At 55.2% G+C, this 14,576-nt stretch overlaps 2 protein-coding genes across 5 annotated transcripts; one reads left to right on the top strand and one right to left on the bottom strand.

Moving 5' to 3' along the window:
• The first annotated feature begins 1,222 nt into the window (after positions 1-1,222).
• Shmt2 (serine hydroxymethyltransferase 2) lies at positions 1,223-6,543 on the top strand. Of its 3 annotated transcripts, none has more exons than NM_001393833.1 (12): positions 1,223-1,367; positions 2,589-2,777; positions 3,274-3,353; positions 3,519-3,719; positions 3,940-4,021; positions 4,119-4,241; positions 4,377-4,516; positions 4,716-4,881; positions 5,086-5,185; positions 5,270-5,425; positions 5,518-5,625; positions 5,748-6,543. In NM_001393833.1, the coding sequence occupies exons 1-12, from the start codon at positions 1,335-1,337 to the stop codon at positions 5,873-5,875; spliced, it is 1,506 nt and encodes a 501-aa protein (NP_001380762.1). In that variant the 5' UTR covers positions 1,223-1,334; the 3' UTR covers positions 5,876-6,543. The 3 variants fall into 3 exon arrangements, with proteins under 3 accessions (NP_001380762.1, NP_001380763.1, NP_001008323.1); NM_001393834.1 differs by having other exon boundaries at positions 2,580-2,777; positions 5,527-5,625; NM_001008322.2 differs by having other exon boundaries at positions 2,580-2,777.
• Coxfa4l2 (cytochrome c oxidase hypoxia associated subunit FA4L2) lies at positions 6,494-14,569 on the bottom strand. 2 transcript variants are annotated; one of them, NM_001271272.1, is made up of 4 exons: positions 8,563-8,621; positions 8,120-8,208; positions 7,333-7,393; positions 6,494-7,227 (listed from the first exon to the last, which is right to left on the bottom strand). In NM_001271272.1, exons 1-4 carry the CDS (start codon positions 8,617-8,619, stop codon positions 7,171-7,173), a joined length of 264 nt encoding a protein of 87 aa, NP_001258201.1. In that variant the 5' UTR covers positions 8,620-8,621; the 3' UTR covers positions 6,494-7,170. The 2 variants fall into 2 exon arrangements, with proteins under 2 accessions (NP_001258201.1, XP_087411367.1); XM_087555241.1 differs by lacking the exon at positions 8,563-8,621 and adding an exon at positions 14,380-14,569 and having other exon boundaries at positions 6,511-7,227.
• Positions 14,570-14,576: the final 7 nt, after the last annotated feature.

The raw sequence follows: 14,576 nt of genomic DNA, 5'->3' as shown, positions 1-14,576 counted from the left end.
ACAAGTTACTCTTCTGTAGAAGTAGGTTCTGACAGAGACAGATGTGCTGGCAAGTAAGTGCAAGCAGTGGAAGAAGAGCGAATCTTCCTTCTTCCAATGTCCTAGTGTAGGCCTCCAGCAGAAGGTGTGGCCCAGATGAAAGGTGTGTACCACCATGCCTGGATCTGGAACTTGCTTTGTCTCAGGCTGACCTTGAACTCAGATCTCCTTGCCTCAATCTGGGATTAAAGGCGCATGTACTACCTTCCATGCCTGGGCCTAAACTTTTCATGGCCACTATGCCTCAAGATCTCCATGCCAAGATCTAGGTCAGAAACTTGTGTCTTCCAGCTTCAAGATCTGGATCATGGGTGAGCCCTCCAATTCTGGATTGTAGTTCATTCCAGATAGAGTCAAGTTGACAACCAGGAATAGCCATTACAAACCCTGTCTTGAAAAAAGCAAAAACAAAACAATGTCCCCAACTCAATTGGAGTCTTCCCTGGAGAGAACAGTATATACCCCACTCAAAGGTTTACTCAGACCAGTTTCAAGAAAGTGGGCAACGGCTGGGGGGATAAGCAACATGTAAACAAGGAATGCAACACCCATGGCGGGTGGGGATGGGGGGGAATCATGTTCACATGCAAAGTTTTATTTAATCCCTTCTACAAGCTCTTTGTGTTGGAGGCATCAAGGTGTGACAGGCTCATATGTGTTCCACTGGCTTCTAACTTCATATGTAGCTGGGTCTAACCTTGAACTTTTAATCTTCCCTAGAGTTAGAATGACAATGGAAGAAATGGAGGACCAGAGGGGCTGTTGTGCTGTAATCCGAAAGCAAGGATTTGAGTCTTTTAACAAACTATATTTGTTTCCACTGCGTGATACGTGATAGTTATTTACCTTCTATATATGTCTTGAATCTCCCAGAGGACATATACTGGCTCCTTGGTAGGCATAAACCACATGAAAACAAACAAACAAACAAACAAACAAACAAACAAACAAACCAAAAAGCACGTCTGGACAACCGGCAGGAAAAAAAGAAAACAAAAAGTCTGAAGAGCTTCAAGGAAGGACACGGAAGAGCTCTAAGTCTCTTTCAGGCAAAGCTCTTTAAACGGGGGGTGGGGAGGGGACGACAAGTATATGTGGGAAAGGATAAAGGAAAAACTACAATTCCCAGAAGGCAATTTTAGAGATCAGTGTTGCGCACGCGCAGGGAACGCCCCTTTAACTCGGACTTCACGGGGGCATTTTCTCGCGCATGCGCTCTAGAAGCAGCCGGTTTCCGACCCCGGTACTACACCAATACAAGTTAGCGGCTGGTCCTCCCGTGGCCTCCGGTGGCGATGGTACCCTTCTCTTTACTTCGGACCACTCGGGTAAGAACAGGGTTCTGGATACTGGATGACCAGTGGAAAGGCCCATCCCACTTTTTTACAAAGTGGGGTTTCTCTGGCTCCTCGCCGCACGTGTTCTGGGGCCTCGGGGAACGGATGCTTCACCAGGAAATCCCTGAGACAGCGCACGTGCGGTGCTTGGGCTCCTAGTTCTGGCGATCAGACGTCCTAGGGTCTTGTAACCGCTCAGTTAACGAGGCACTTAAGGTAAAGATCCGCAGACGCTGTGTTAGCAATACCCTAGCGAACAAGTGGGGTTCCCGGCTTCGATGCGCTAGTTGAATTTTTCCCGCTAGCTCTGAGCTATGGAGATGATGCAACCGAGCCTCAGTACTTTCATCACGCAAGGGTCCTGCTGCTTTGTGGGCAGGAAGAAGGTAGCGAGGTGCTGTGTGTGTGTATATATATTATATGAGTATGAGATAAAATTAAGATTTTTGGCTTCCTTTTGGGCAAACACTTTCGCCCTACCCCCATTCCCGCCAGTACACACCTCTTTCCAAGAACTGTTTAAAAGTTCTTCTACTTGAGTTGCTCTGGAAACCACCCTTAATCAGCCTGTGGTGTTAAGCCCTGTTAACTTGATATCTTCTCTCATTGGAGTGCTGGTGGATGGAGGCCCTGCAGGAAGTCCGCCCCTTTATGGTCACGAATATTTTGACTGCACTATAAGTGCACTGCGTGCATGCCCGGGTACTCACAGAGGTCAGAGCAGGGCTTCGGGTCACTTGGAACTGGAGTTCCAGATGGTTGTTAACTGCTTTTTGGGTGCTGGAAGATGAACCTCTGTCCTCCACAAGAGCAGCTGGTGCTCTTAACTACTGAACCATCTCTCCAGACCTTTTGTTCCTGTGTGCGGGCGACTCTGGTATCTGTGTCTCTCACCAGAATTTGGGAGACGTGGATTTCTGGAGCGCAAGCTTTGCTCTAGAGTGACTTTGCAGAGTCACTCAGGGTGATGTGGAGGGAGATTGAGAGTGCGCTGTGTCAGAATCGCCCTTTGGATAGTGATCTGACCCTTTGACTCCAGAACTAGCTTTTCCAGATGAAGGCTGGGGGTGGAGAGAGCTGACTGCTGGCTGGACCAGGCTGCCTACTCAGCCAGAGGGCTCTATCTGTACCCATGACCTAGGGCAACTGGGAGAGAAAGAGAACTGGACAATTTTTAATTAATCCTGGCTTTTCTGCCCTGAGCCTCTGCAGAGATGTGGTCAGCTGGTCTGCATGGCTGCCCGGGCCCAGCACAGTGAGGTGGCCCAGAAGCAGGCTGGGGAAGCAGCTGGAGGCTGGACGGGCCAGGAGAGTTTATCAGACAGTGACCCTGAGATATGGGAGCTTCTGCAGAGGGAGAAGGACAGACAGTGTCGTGGCCTGGAGCTCATCGCCTCAGAGGTAGGACGTGAGGGTATGGGGCAAAGAGCAAGCTTGCGAGCGTGTGTGCGTGCAGGGAACAACACGTCACCTTACCATGACTTCTCCACGCCTCCCTGTCAGACTCAAGCTTTTTTTCCTGGGCTTTTTCCCTCTCTTTACACTGTCCTCTGAAATGTAGGGCAGGACCAGTTTATGGGGCATGGGTGATAGGGAACTTCTAGAGCCATACGGCCCTGTCTCCTCCTTACCTCCTCCTCTAGTCAGAAGAGAAACCCAGAAACACAGGTTGAGTGGACGGGTGGCCCTCTTACTGGGGCTACCCGTCACGGTGGCTGAGTTTTTCAGAACGTTGCCTCTGGTCCCGCCTCAAGCCTGGCGAGGAATACAGAGCTTTTTTGTGTATCCTGTCTCAGCCCCTGCAGCCTGTGGGCTCTGGCAGGGGTGGGGCCATGGGAGTCCAGGGGAAGGGAGGCTCATTGCCTTCTGACATTGCCCCCCCCCCCCACCACCCCAGAACTTCTGCAGCCGAGCTGCGCTGGAGGCCCTGGGGTCCTGTCTCAACAACAAGTACTCGGAGGGTTACCCTGGCAAGAGGTGAGGCTAGACCAGAGGGCTGGAGGGCAGCAGCAGGGATGGCACCCCCAGTCGGAAACCTTCCCGAGCCCTGTTAGTGTTTATGGAGCAGCGGCTGCCTAGTCCTTTGCTGCTGGTCAAGGACCCTTTCTCTGCATCCTTCCTTATGTGCCGTCTCCACGCCAGATACTACGGAGGAGCAGAAGTCGTGGACGAGATTGAGCTGCTGTGTCAGCGCCGGGCCTTGGAAGCCTTTGACCTGGATCCTGCACAGTGGGGAGTCAATGTGCAGCCGTATTCAGGGTCCCCAGCCAACCTGGCTGCCTACACCGCCCTTCTGCAGCCTCATGATCGAATCATGGGGTTGGACCTGCCCGATGGGGGCCAGTGAGTATGGGCGGGCTGAATGATGGGGGTTGCTGGGCAGTAAGGACACAGGACAGGAGTTAACCATCAGGCCCTGTTCCAAGTTACATTGAGTACCCAGCATGGGGTAGGCAGAGCAATGGGGGTGAGGGAAGCTGGAACTAGTGTTGCAGGGACAGGCCTGCTAGGTGGCTGATTCAGTCAGGCTACATAACTTTAGTGAGCCCTCCCCTCTTTGCAGCCTCACCCACGGCTACATGTCTGATGTCAAGCGGATCTCTGCCACCTCCATCTTCTTCGAGTCCATGCCGTATAAGCTCAATGTACGTGTTCCAGGGGCTGGCCTCCTGGCCAGTGGGAGCTCTGGGCAGCCCTCAGCCCCTAGGAGCATTGGCTTTATCTGGCTCTCTGTCTGTCTAGCCCCAAACCGGCCTCATCGACTACGACCAGCTAGCGCTGACTGCTCGGCTTTTCCGACCTCGGCTCATCATAGCTGGCACTAGTGCCTATGCCCGCCTCATTGACTATGCACGAATGAGAGAGGTCGGTGAGGGAGTGCCAATCAAGCACTCCTCTATGCCAGGGGGTGGGGCCGGGGGCGGGGCTGGGCGGACAGCTGCCCTTACTGTATACCTATACAGGTCTTCCTCAGGCTGAGATCTGTCTCTACCTGCCCAGGTGTGTGACGAAGTCAAGGCACACCTGCTGGCAGACATGGCCCATATCAGTGGCCTGGTGGCTGCCAAGGTGATCCCCTCACCTTTCAAGTATGCGGACATCGTCACCACCACCACTCACAAGACTCTTCGAGGGGCCAGGTCAGAATTCCCTGGGGTCAGATCTTGCTAGGGGACTTTAGGGTGGACTGAGGTGGGTCCCTTCTACCCCTACCTGGAACCCAATGCAGCCTCCCAGTTGAAGGGACCTGGATCCTCTGAGTGCCTAAGTCAGTCCTCTTCCTCTCTCCCCCATCACTTGCCCTTCCTTTTAGAGTCTGACCACGAGTCTTCCACACAGGTCAGGACTCATCTTTTACCGGAAGGGAGTGCGGACTGTAGACCCCAAGACTGGCCAAGAGATCCCTTATACTTTTGAGGACAGAATCAACTTCGCTGTGTTCCCATCCTTACAAGGGGGCCCCCACAATCACGCCATTGCTGCAGTAGCTGTGGCTCTCAAGCAGGTTGGGGGGCCTTCCCTTGTGTTGGGGTGCATTGGTCCAGAGTTTTTGCTCCCTTACCTCCTTGTAACTAAAGCTGAGGTTGACGGAAGGAAACTGGCTAAGCTGGGAGGTGGCAAGGCTGGGGTCACAGAGTCTTTCTTGTTGTGTGTGAGACAAGGCCTTTACCCAGCCCTGGGGTGACAGGAGCCGCTGTCTCATCTGTAGGCCTGCACCCCTATGTTCCGGGAGTACTCCTTACAAGTGTTGCGGAACGCCCAAGCCATGGCCGACGCCCTGCTCAAGCGAGGATACTCGCTGGTGTCTGGTAAGTCAGGGACTGGGTGAAGGCCTTTGTGACCTCAAGCAGAGGACCAGGACTCTCCAATTCTTTGTCACCGTCCTCCCTCAGGTGGCACTGACACCCACCTGGTGCTGGTGGACCTGCGGCCCAAGGGCCTGGATGGAGCACGGGCCGAGCGTGTGTTGGAGCTTGTGTCCATCACAGCCAACAAGAACACCTGTCCTGGAGACCGGAGTGCCATTACTCCGGGAGGCTTGAGGCTTGGTGAGACCTGGGGTCTGATGAGGGGAGAGTTCCCACCCAGGGGTTGTCTGTATCTTGGCTATGTTAATTGTCCATCTTCTGCTCTCCCCCAGGGGCCCCAGCATTGACTTCTCGTCAATTCCGTGAGGATGACTTCCGGAGGGTCGTTGATTTTATCGATGAAGGAGTCAACATTGGCTTGGAGGTGAAGCGCAAGACTGGTGAGTAGCTTCAGGGGTCCGAGGTCAACCAGTTTCACCCACCCACCATAGGCACCACTCCCAAGCCTTAGCTCCTGGCCCTGCCCAGTGGCCCTCTGACCAACTTTTCTCACCATTCTCAGCCAAACTTCAGGATTTCAAGTCCTTCCTGCTCAAGGACCCAGAAACAAGTCAGCGTTTGGCCAACCTCCGGCAACAGGTGGAACAGTTTGCCAGGGGCTTCCCAATGCCTGGATTTGATGAACGTTGAGGACGCCCAGCAGTCAAAGCCCGCAGACCGGAAGTTAGCTTTCTTTCTGCCTCCCTGGACTAGGAAAGAGATGCCATCTCTTTGGGTTTTAGTGGAGGGAGGAAGGCCTTCCATTTAGGGCAGGAGCCAGGCATAAAGTCCCCTCCAGAATCTGTAGCTGAGATTTCTGATTTTAATCATGTCTACAAGAAGCACTCAATACACATCCAGCTTGTTTTTTGAGATGGGGTCTCAGTTAGCTGAGACTGGCCTTGAAATGACCCTCCTACCTCCATTTCCCAAGTGCTGGGGTTATAGGTATGCGCTGTGTGACACCCAACTTCACCCTCCACTTCCCACCCTGGCCTTCCACCACATCTCAGTGTTACAGACTCCTGCTCTCTCCTAGGGAAGGGGAGTTGCAAGCTGAGCCAGAGGAAGGGGTGGGTAAAGCGCTCTCCTTCCTGTTTTTATCTAATAAAATGCTAACCTGCCCAGAGTTCCTATTACTGTGGGAGGGGTCCCCTGGGCCAGCCAGTGATTCCACTCCCTCAACATGTATTTCTCCTTCCCTCCCACCACCACAAGGACCCCCGGGGCTGTAGCCTCCTCTCTGATCAGAGCCGACACCAGACGTGATTAGCAGGCGCAGCAAATTCAATTTGTTAAATGAAATTGTATTTTGCCCACGGCTGCTTCTGTTTGATCCCCAGGGACAGAGAAGCAGGGGAAGGGAGGGGTGGGGAGAGCCGCAGGAGTGCCCAGGTGCAAGGCGGGAGGGGTGTCCTTGATGGGAGGCTGCAGGCTTGGGCAGGAAAGAAGCTCATTGCAGGGTAGAGATACATCCTAGGCGGGCTAGGTACCCAGGACGAGCCCAGCCGAGCCTGGGCAGACGCCGCCCTGAACCCTGCTCAAAACTCACACTAATGGGCCCTGCCACGTTGCTGGCACTGAGGCCGCTGCTCGCTGTTGGCACACGTCAGACACGATCAACACGTAGCCTGTGCCACACCCAGTCGGGCATGGGGAGGGGCAGGAGGAGAAGGGGACTGACTTGGGCCTTTTGGGTCAACCCAAACTGTTGCCTGCTGCCTTGAGTTCCCTCCCCCACGTGGGACTCAAGCGGAGGGTCAGAGGCTTTTCCTCTCCTGGGAGCAAGGGAGGAGGGTGGGGGTGGAGCCGCCTTCCTTCTTCGTGGGAATCTGGCCTGTGTAAGCAGAAAGCAAAAGCTTGACCATGTTGCTAGACGGATGCCCTAGGGTCTGGGGCAAGGGGTGGAAGGGAGTGATTTAGATGGAACACCCCCCACCCCCGCTTTAGAAGTCAGGCCGGTCCTTCTTCAGCTTCTTGTAGTCGGTGGAAACAGCAAGGAACTGTGGGGAAAAGAGTTGAAAGAGCATCTTTTGCATCTTGTGTGGGATACTGACTTAGGGACTAGGAAGGAAGGGGAGAGGGAAACACTAGATCTACAGAGTTACCTTGTACTGGTCATTGGGACTCATGCGGTTCCAGGGCTCTGGGTTGTTCTTTCTGTCCCAGCTGTGAACAGGAGAGGAGGGTTAGTTTTTTTTCTGGAGGCAGGACTTTGACATTAAACATGACTTCAGTGTTGCCACCCCTGGTTCTCTACCCTGAGTAGGGGAGCACATTTCCTAGAGACCGACAGAAGGCAGCGTGTCAGCAGGTGCAGCTGGTGACCAAATGACAATCTAGCCTATAGACTCCCCAGGGTTCCTGCCTCCCTCTGCAGAGCAGAGTCCTGGGAACAGGCAGAAATCCTGAAGGACAGGGCCTTCAGTGCTGTGCCTCAGACTCCAGGATCAGTGAGAGGGCGTTTTGGCCTTCTGCTTGTCAAAGGACCCCCTGATGCTTCTGGCAGGAGGCAAAGTCCCATGACTACCAAAGACCCTCAGTAGTCCCCCACTGCCCCAATGCTAGACCTCCAGCACTTCCGGTCAGGCACAGAGTTACCTAAAAGCCAGCTGTGGCCAGTAGAGCTGTGTCACCATGGCAACCCCGTGGTGAGCTGCTGGGATTCCAGCTACCCCACGTGGCTAGCCACTGACAGTGAGCCACCAGGTGGTCCAGTTGGGAGGTTGGGGTCTCTCGGGTCAGGGGCCACTCCAACCCTCAGAAGTACTAGATGGGAGCAGAAATAAGGACGGACACAGACCGAGGACCGTTCTAGGGTCACACCTTACTACCCGTTCCATTTTCCCCCATTCCCACTTGCCTCCCAAGTTGCCTCCCAAGATCTGTAGTTACCAGACATCAGGGCTGCGAAGGGCAAGCCGCAGCAAGTAGAGTCCGGCACTGCCCATGCCCAAGCAGATGAAGCCGATCATTGGGATGAGCTGCAGAAAGACCAGGCGCTCTCAGGGTCTGAAGTCTGCCCAGTTCCCTGCTCACTCTGTCCTAGTTTTTCTGTCCCTTTCCCTTCACTCAAGGTCTAATGCCACCTTCCCCTTTGGGAGTGGGGCCTGAAACCTACAGCCACATACATCTTCAGCATGCTGTCCGTTACCCTACAGTGATCCTGTCCAAGGTGGGTTGCAGGGACATGGGGGACATTGCAGAGATGGGACATGAACTGTCCCTGGGGAAACTTGAGAGCATTAAGGAAATGGGACAGGAAGCAGGATCTGGGGGGAGGGGAGGGCTTGAGAGGCAGGGTGAGTAGGGGAATTAGATCTGGGGACTAAACTCACCCCAGGGTGTCTTTTTATCTGCCGGTAGAAGCGGGCCCCTAGACTGGTTCCTGCCATCTTGTTCCAGTGTCTGATCTTCTCGGTGGATCTGTTCTATTCCTCCCCCTGGGGTCCCGCCCCCCATCGGGGAGGGGTCAGCCCAGCCCCGCTAGCCGCACCCAGCTTGCTTTCTCCCTGCAGTTCCAGGTCCAAAACAGTCTGGAAGTTGTTGGGGGAGCCTTGGGGTTTCTCCTCCCCAACTCTCTAAAAGGGAAACCCTGGCCGATGAGACACCATTATTAGACTTGGGTCTTTGGGTATCTGAGGGAGGAACCTCTCTGGCTTCCAGAGACTGAAGGGGGATCCAAATATGGGACAGACAAGGAAACAGTCTTCTAACAAAATGGGGATGTGGAGTGTCCACTGGAGGGAGGGAGCAGGGAACAGTGGGGGCATACACAGTACTTCATCTACACTCCTGGAGCCTCTCAGGAGCTAGCAGGCCTTGTGAGTATAGGAGGCAAGTGAACGATGTGAGTGTCTGCCAGCTCCTCTTGGTTTGAGCAGTTTTGCTGAGCTATGGTTAGCTTGGAGTAGTTAGAGGTGGAGGGTGCTGGTGTATGAACTGCACTGCTCAAGGCAGAAGACAACACTTGTAGCAGTTTAGGAGTTTGGGATGGGGAAGGGAGAGCCCTCCAAGGAGGCAACCATACTCATCTCTGGCTTTGGGACTAGAGAAAGATCTCTGAATGAAGGTAGCAGCCATAGAAAGCTAGAAGAGATGTTGAAATGGGGCATGGGGGTGGGGAATTAGGTATATATTATGTTGCCTGGGCAGGAAGTTTTCTGCCCGCCGTCTTTGGAGGACTGGTTTTGGGGACGCAGGAAGTGAACCTCATCTCCTCACTCCCGTGCTAATTTCTATCATCCCTCTCGCTTAGCCCCTGCTGCGCTCCCCCATTTCTCCCCTAAAGAACTTGTACTATGGTGGGGCCCTGCTGGGATCAGCTGTGACACCGCCACTGCCTCCCTGGGGTACAAGGAGGGAGACAACCCTTCCTGAGGGGCCCCTCCCTTTCTTACACACGCATACCTTGCCGCCCCTTGAGCTGACAAGCTCTGCTGTAATTAGGCTGCGGGGTCTGGGCTCTCCGCCTCCCTCCGGCGGATAATGAGATAAAGTGTCAGAGACATGGCGAGAACAAAGAGACAGAGACTCACTGAGACGTGTGTGGGGGAGGGGGTCGGGTGGAGAAGGGGGGCTGATGGGATGACAGAGCCTGGAGCAGAACAGGGCCCTTCCTGAGCGTCTCCACCTCTAGGGCCGGGCCAGGAGGGTGTGCCCTGTCACTAGCGCCCCGAGGCCTGGACTGCTACCGGTGATGGTGGTGGTGCTAAATACCAACCTTGGAGCTCAAGCTCCAGCAGCTGCCTAGCTGAGCTGCACATCTGGTACTCTGTGGCACAGCTGGGGAGCCAAGACTCCGGGAGGGACATCTGGTCCTTGCTTTATGCCCCTTTGCTCTTCCTGGCTTGCCTGATGCTGGTGACCTGGACCCAGAGCCTCTCTGTTCTGGAACCTCCACCCTTTCTCCTCCTTCAGTCCACTCTTAAACTCAGCTATTCCACTGTGTTTCTGCTCTTGCCTTTCCACGATTTCACGAAGCTTTGCATACTCCTGATCGGGGGTGGGGGTGTCTCTGTGGGCCCATCTGTGAGACCCCTCCCCTCCTGTGTTCCTATGTTTGGAACGTGGTCTTTGGGGTTTCAGGTCTTACCCCACCTCCTTTCTAGCTAGCACTTTCCCCCTACGATAACTCAGGTCATGCTGGCCCAGTAGGTGAGGGACAGCGGGAGTCGTTAGCCGAGGATTAGGAGCGACCCGTGGTCCCAAGGGGACCAGACTCTTCAACTCTAAACCGCTCCAGGATACTAATCCGCGTGGCTGGCGGCGCAGCAAGTCAAATGCAGCTGTGCTCTCCGGAGCGAGCCGATTACGGTGGTCCGTGGGTGCCGGCGCCCTCTGGAGGCCGAGCCGCTCTCAGGCTCGGGGAAGAAGTCTCGGGTTCCCCCTGTCGGGCGGCGCTTGCTCTGCATTTCCAGTGTTTGCTCAAGTCAGGAGTGTGCATACAGGTCTGTGCCTGGTGGCTTACTTGCTCATGGAATCAAAATAGTGGAGTTTCTCAGCCTCCTCTCTTCTGGCTTGGCCCGAGGACATAGATGGGACGAGGAAGACTCCATGTCGCCAGGCGCCGACCGCATTCAGGTTCAGGCTGGAGCCTCTCACCAGGCTGGCCTCAGACACCTGGGGCTTCCTCTGCCCTAGCACTACTGGGACTTCCCTCTGACTTGGCCTCCCCTAAGCCCCCGGGTTCTCTCTGTAGACTGTTTCTAGCTTCATGTCTTTAGGTTTGTCTGTGCCGCTCTGGCACTCTGCTCTCAACCTAGCTTAGTCCTTCTGCGTCTGTGTGTGACGGGTCTCTTGCCAGTCTCTCCATCCCTCTACACCTCTCTACCTTGCTGTGGTCTCTTTGCAAATTCATTCTCTCTCTCTCTCTCTCTCTCTCTCTCTCTCTCTCTCTCTCTCTCTCTCTCTCTCTCTCTCTCTTTCTCTCTCTCTCCTTTAGCTCTATTTCGATTCTGTGGCTTAGCACCTGTCCTCGGGGAACTGCAGCAACCCAACAGAACAGCCCGCGGACACCTTGGGGCGCTACTCAGGGTCCCCTCCCATCTCTTCCACATTCCTGTCACCTGGCAGCGGCCTCTTCTTCCCGCTGCAGCTGAGGTACTGGAGAGGGCGCCCGAGAGGGAAGCCACAATGCCCTGCATCTGCTCAGGAGCCCCTCGGGCCCTTGACCCCCGCTGCCACTATTAAGGGCGCTGGGTCCTGAGGCTCTGAGATGATCATGATTGCATCAGCCAGACACAAGTGGAGCCAGGAGCCTGGCGGCAAGCAGGCTAGCAAGCGAGACAAAGAGGCTGCGCCATCTGTTTATGCAAAGCTCTCACCGCCAGGGACCCTGGTGTCCCTGTGCCTTGCCCAGATCGGGGCACAGGGTCATGAACCCACTTCTGCCCGGGGCTCCCGCTACGCCTGGGCATCCCCTCCTCCTCAGCAGCCAGAGGGGCCACGGGGCGAGCAGAACAGGGAGGGGGCGGGGTGTTGATGTGATTGGAGAGGACGCGGCTGTTTCTTCAATAATGGATGGAGATGATGCGGACGGCGAGCCGGCCGGGAAAGGAGAGAGGAATAGAAATGGGGAGAAAAAGAAGCGGGGGCGGGAGACTCAATCAGCGGCTCTCACTCACGGGAACGCGCGCGGGCGCGGGCGTCACACTGTCATTCGGGTTCTTGCTGCCGCGCAGCTCACACCCAGGCACACGCCCACGCACTGTCACCGAGACACACACCTGCAAGCAGACACCAGAGCAGCGCGCGCGCACGCATGCCTGTCTCTGTCTCTGTCTCTCTGTCTCTTTCTCTGTCTCTGTCTCTCTGTCCCTCTCTCTCTCACACACACACACACACACGCACACACACGCACACACATGCACACACACACAAACACATAGCAATAGCTCTTGATTTTCACACATACGTTCCTGGAGGCAGTGACGCCAGCACATCAGGACACATCCAGACTCAAAAGAGTGCACAGTGCACAGACACATTGACACGTGTGTCAAAGCATGTTTGAAAGGACACTCCACACACCTAGCCACCCTAGGACTTATGGACAGAAATCAGAGAAATGGGGGTAGACAAACCCAGCAGTATAGACCCAGAGGCACTGACAAAATGGAAACACATACAGGAACATCTGGAGTTGGGATAAAGACACACATGATATCCCCAGTCACACATACAGCATACACTGGTAGCACAAGAAGGAGACAACTCCACATCCACTCAAGAAGCTGCACCCAAGCACATGCAGGAACTGCCATTTGTGCCCTGAGGGGTTGAGTGTGTGAGAGAAGTCGCTGGGTCCCCACAGCAAGCCTTGTTAGCCCGCATTAGGCCAGCAGTGTAATGAGGGGGTGGTGACAGGAGCTGCCTGGGGCTGTGGACTCAGAGGCCTGTGGCCCGGCTTGATTGGCCCACAAGTTTCCTTCCCAGGCCTTCAGGTACAGGTCTTGTCTGTCGGGCTGTGCTGTCCGTCCCTGCAGCAACACTTTCATCAGGCCCTGACAACCCCAACTTAAGCATTTGAAAGGGAGAGGGGTGACTGGTGGGGCACAGCAAGAGCCATAAAGAGGTCCCCAGGAGTCCCAACTGAACTGAGGTGAAGGTTGAGGACACTGAAGACAGGGTCAGTCTGTCTGTCCCTCACCTCCTCAGGCATGCGGCCCAGTCATAGAAGAAGGTGCTCTTTCTTTCTTTCTTTCTTTCTTTCTTTCTTTCTTTCTTTTATAGCAATTAGAATCTGGGGGGTGGGGGGTGGGGGTACATTGTGTCCTGGACCCTATAATACCTGTCCTCTGATCTATTTTCAATTCAAGTTGCTCCTTGGCCTAGACTTATGACCTTTGCAGAGTGTGGCAGCATCATCCATCACCAGGCAGCTGGCTTGTGGGAGTGGGAGGCATGGGGCGTGTGGGGGGGGGCAAACAGTGTCCCTGTCAAACCTCCTGCCCTCTCTTGGGACTGATCAGGGCCTAACTCAAATGGCAGGATACTGAGGGGGAGGTGTGATCACTAGGTTCAGTCAAGACAGTGTCCTCCAATCCTGGGACCCCAGCATTTCTCCTTCCAGTTAAGCACAGCCTGTCTCCCGCCCCCCCCCCCTTCTCTCGGGCCCTTTGCTTAATTTCCTATTAACTGCTGATAAATCCAATTAAACCGCCGCTCTAATTAGGGACAGCTGCCGGCTCGGTAAGGCGAGGGAGAGGGGGGGCACCCTGCAAGTATAGGGAGAGAACAGCCGCTCTCCCAGCTCCTCGACACCCCTACATCAACACTGCCGCCCAATGAGCCAGTAAATTGGTTTTGCTTCAGTATTTTTGGGGGGCTCTTGACAGTCGGAGGGGCTCAGATTTGGAATCTCTCAGACCTCTTGATGACTACAGGCAGGTCCTTGTCCTCCCTCCCCTTACTTGTGGTAGGCAGACTCCCAGGAGGAATGGGGCAAAAGAATAGGTTGACTTGTGTGTGTGTGTGTGTGTGTGTGTGTGTGTGTCTGTGTGATCTGCTCCTGTTCCAGTCCAGTCATGATAAAAAGGGGGACTGTGAGTGTTCCTCTAAGGTCCTGGCCCTCACACCGCCAGGCTTCGAGTGTAACGGCCAAGGGCGAAGGGAACAAGGAACTGAACCCAGTTTTGCAGCGAGTTTTGTTGTTCGCTTCCCTACCCCCAGCACACCTCATCTTTCTGTGCAGAAGGGGAGGGGTGCCCGTCCCGGGGCCCTCCTCTTCTCAGCCCAGCTGAGCCTCTGCCCTCCCCCCTCCTCCAGCAGCAGATGGTGCCCGGGCTCCCGCTGCCAACCTTGCTAGGCGGTGCCAACCTCAGTCCTGGCAGACAACCCATAGAGTAGAAGAGGAGCTTCTGGCTGGCCAGGCCGACCCTCCCCCACCCGCTATCAAACCCAAGACCCTCCGCCTGCCCCACTCCAGCGACCACCCCAAGCTGCTTCTCAATGGTCGGTTCCTAGGTCCCCAAACTCCTCATCTCCTTCTGCTCCCTTCCGCACACCTTCCCGCTCCTCACCACCTGCCGCCCTGACCAGGGCCGGAACATTTGCATATTTGCATATGCAAATAATAACATTTGCATACGACGCGCCGCAGGGGGGGTCTCCGCTAGAGCCGGTTAGCTGTCTGGCAGGCGTCCTCTCCGTACCTGTCGGAAAAGGGCTGGGGCAGGGGCCGTGCGGGAGGGGTTAGGCCCCCCGGCCTCGCTTGCTCCATTCCCGGAGGACTAGAGGAAGTGTTGCCATGGAGACGGCACGCACCCCACCCCCCTCCCAGGCCTAGGGTCTCAGGCTTGGTGTCTCCGGTTCTCTCCCCTTAGCCACCCCTCCAGCCCCTCCCCATCCC

This window comes from Rattus norvegicus, chromosome 7, assembly GCF_021556685.1.
Source record: "Rattus norvegicus strain SHRSP/BbbUtx chromosome 7, alternate assembly SHRSP_T2T, whole genome shotgun sequence".
NCBI classification, from domain to species: domain Eukaryota; kingdom Metazoa; phylum Chordata; class Mammalia; order Rodentia; family Muridae; genus Rattus; species Rattus norvegicus.
The sequence above is the reverse complement of the archived record's forward strand: the minus strand, read 5'-3'. Positions and strand labels throughout refer to the sequence as shown.

Bases quoted from the DNA above. Each gene is read 5' to 3' on its own strand.
- Coxfa4l2 (NM_001271272.1), bottom strand. From the start codon at position 8,619: ATGGCAGGAACCAGTCTAGGGGCCCGCTTCTACCGGCAGATAAAAAGA. The intron at 7,394-8,119 runs GTAACTACAGAT...TCCTGTTCACAG, and splicing joins CTTCGCAGCCCTGATGTCTG to CTGGGACAGAAAGAACAACC. The intron at 7,228-7,332 runs GTAACTCTGTAG...TTTTCCCCACAG, and splicing joins GTCCCAATGACCAGTACAAG to TTCCTTGCTGTTTCCACCGA.
- Shmt2 (NM_001008322.2), top strand. From the start codon at position 1,335: ATGGTACCCTTCTCTTTACTTCGGACCACTCGG. The intron at 3,354-3,518 runs GTGAGGCTAGAC...TCTCCACGCCAG, and splicing joins GAGGGTTACCCTGGCAAGAG to ATACTACGGAGGAGCAGAAG. The intron at 4,022-4,118 runs GTACGTGTTCCA...CTGTCTGTCTAG, and splicing joins CCATGCCGTATAAGCTCAAT to CCCCAAACCGGCCTCATCGA.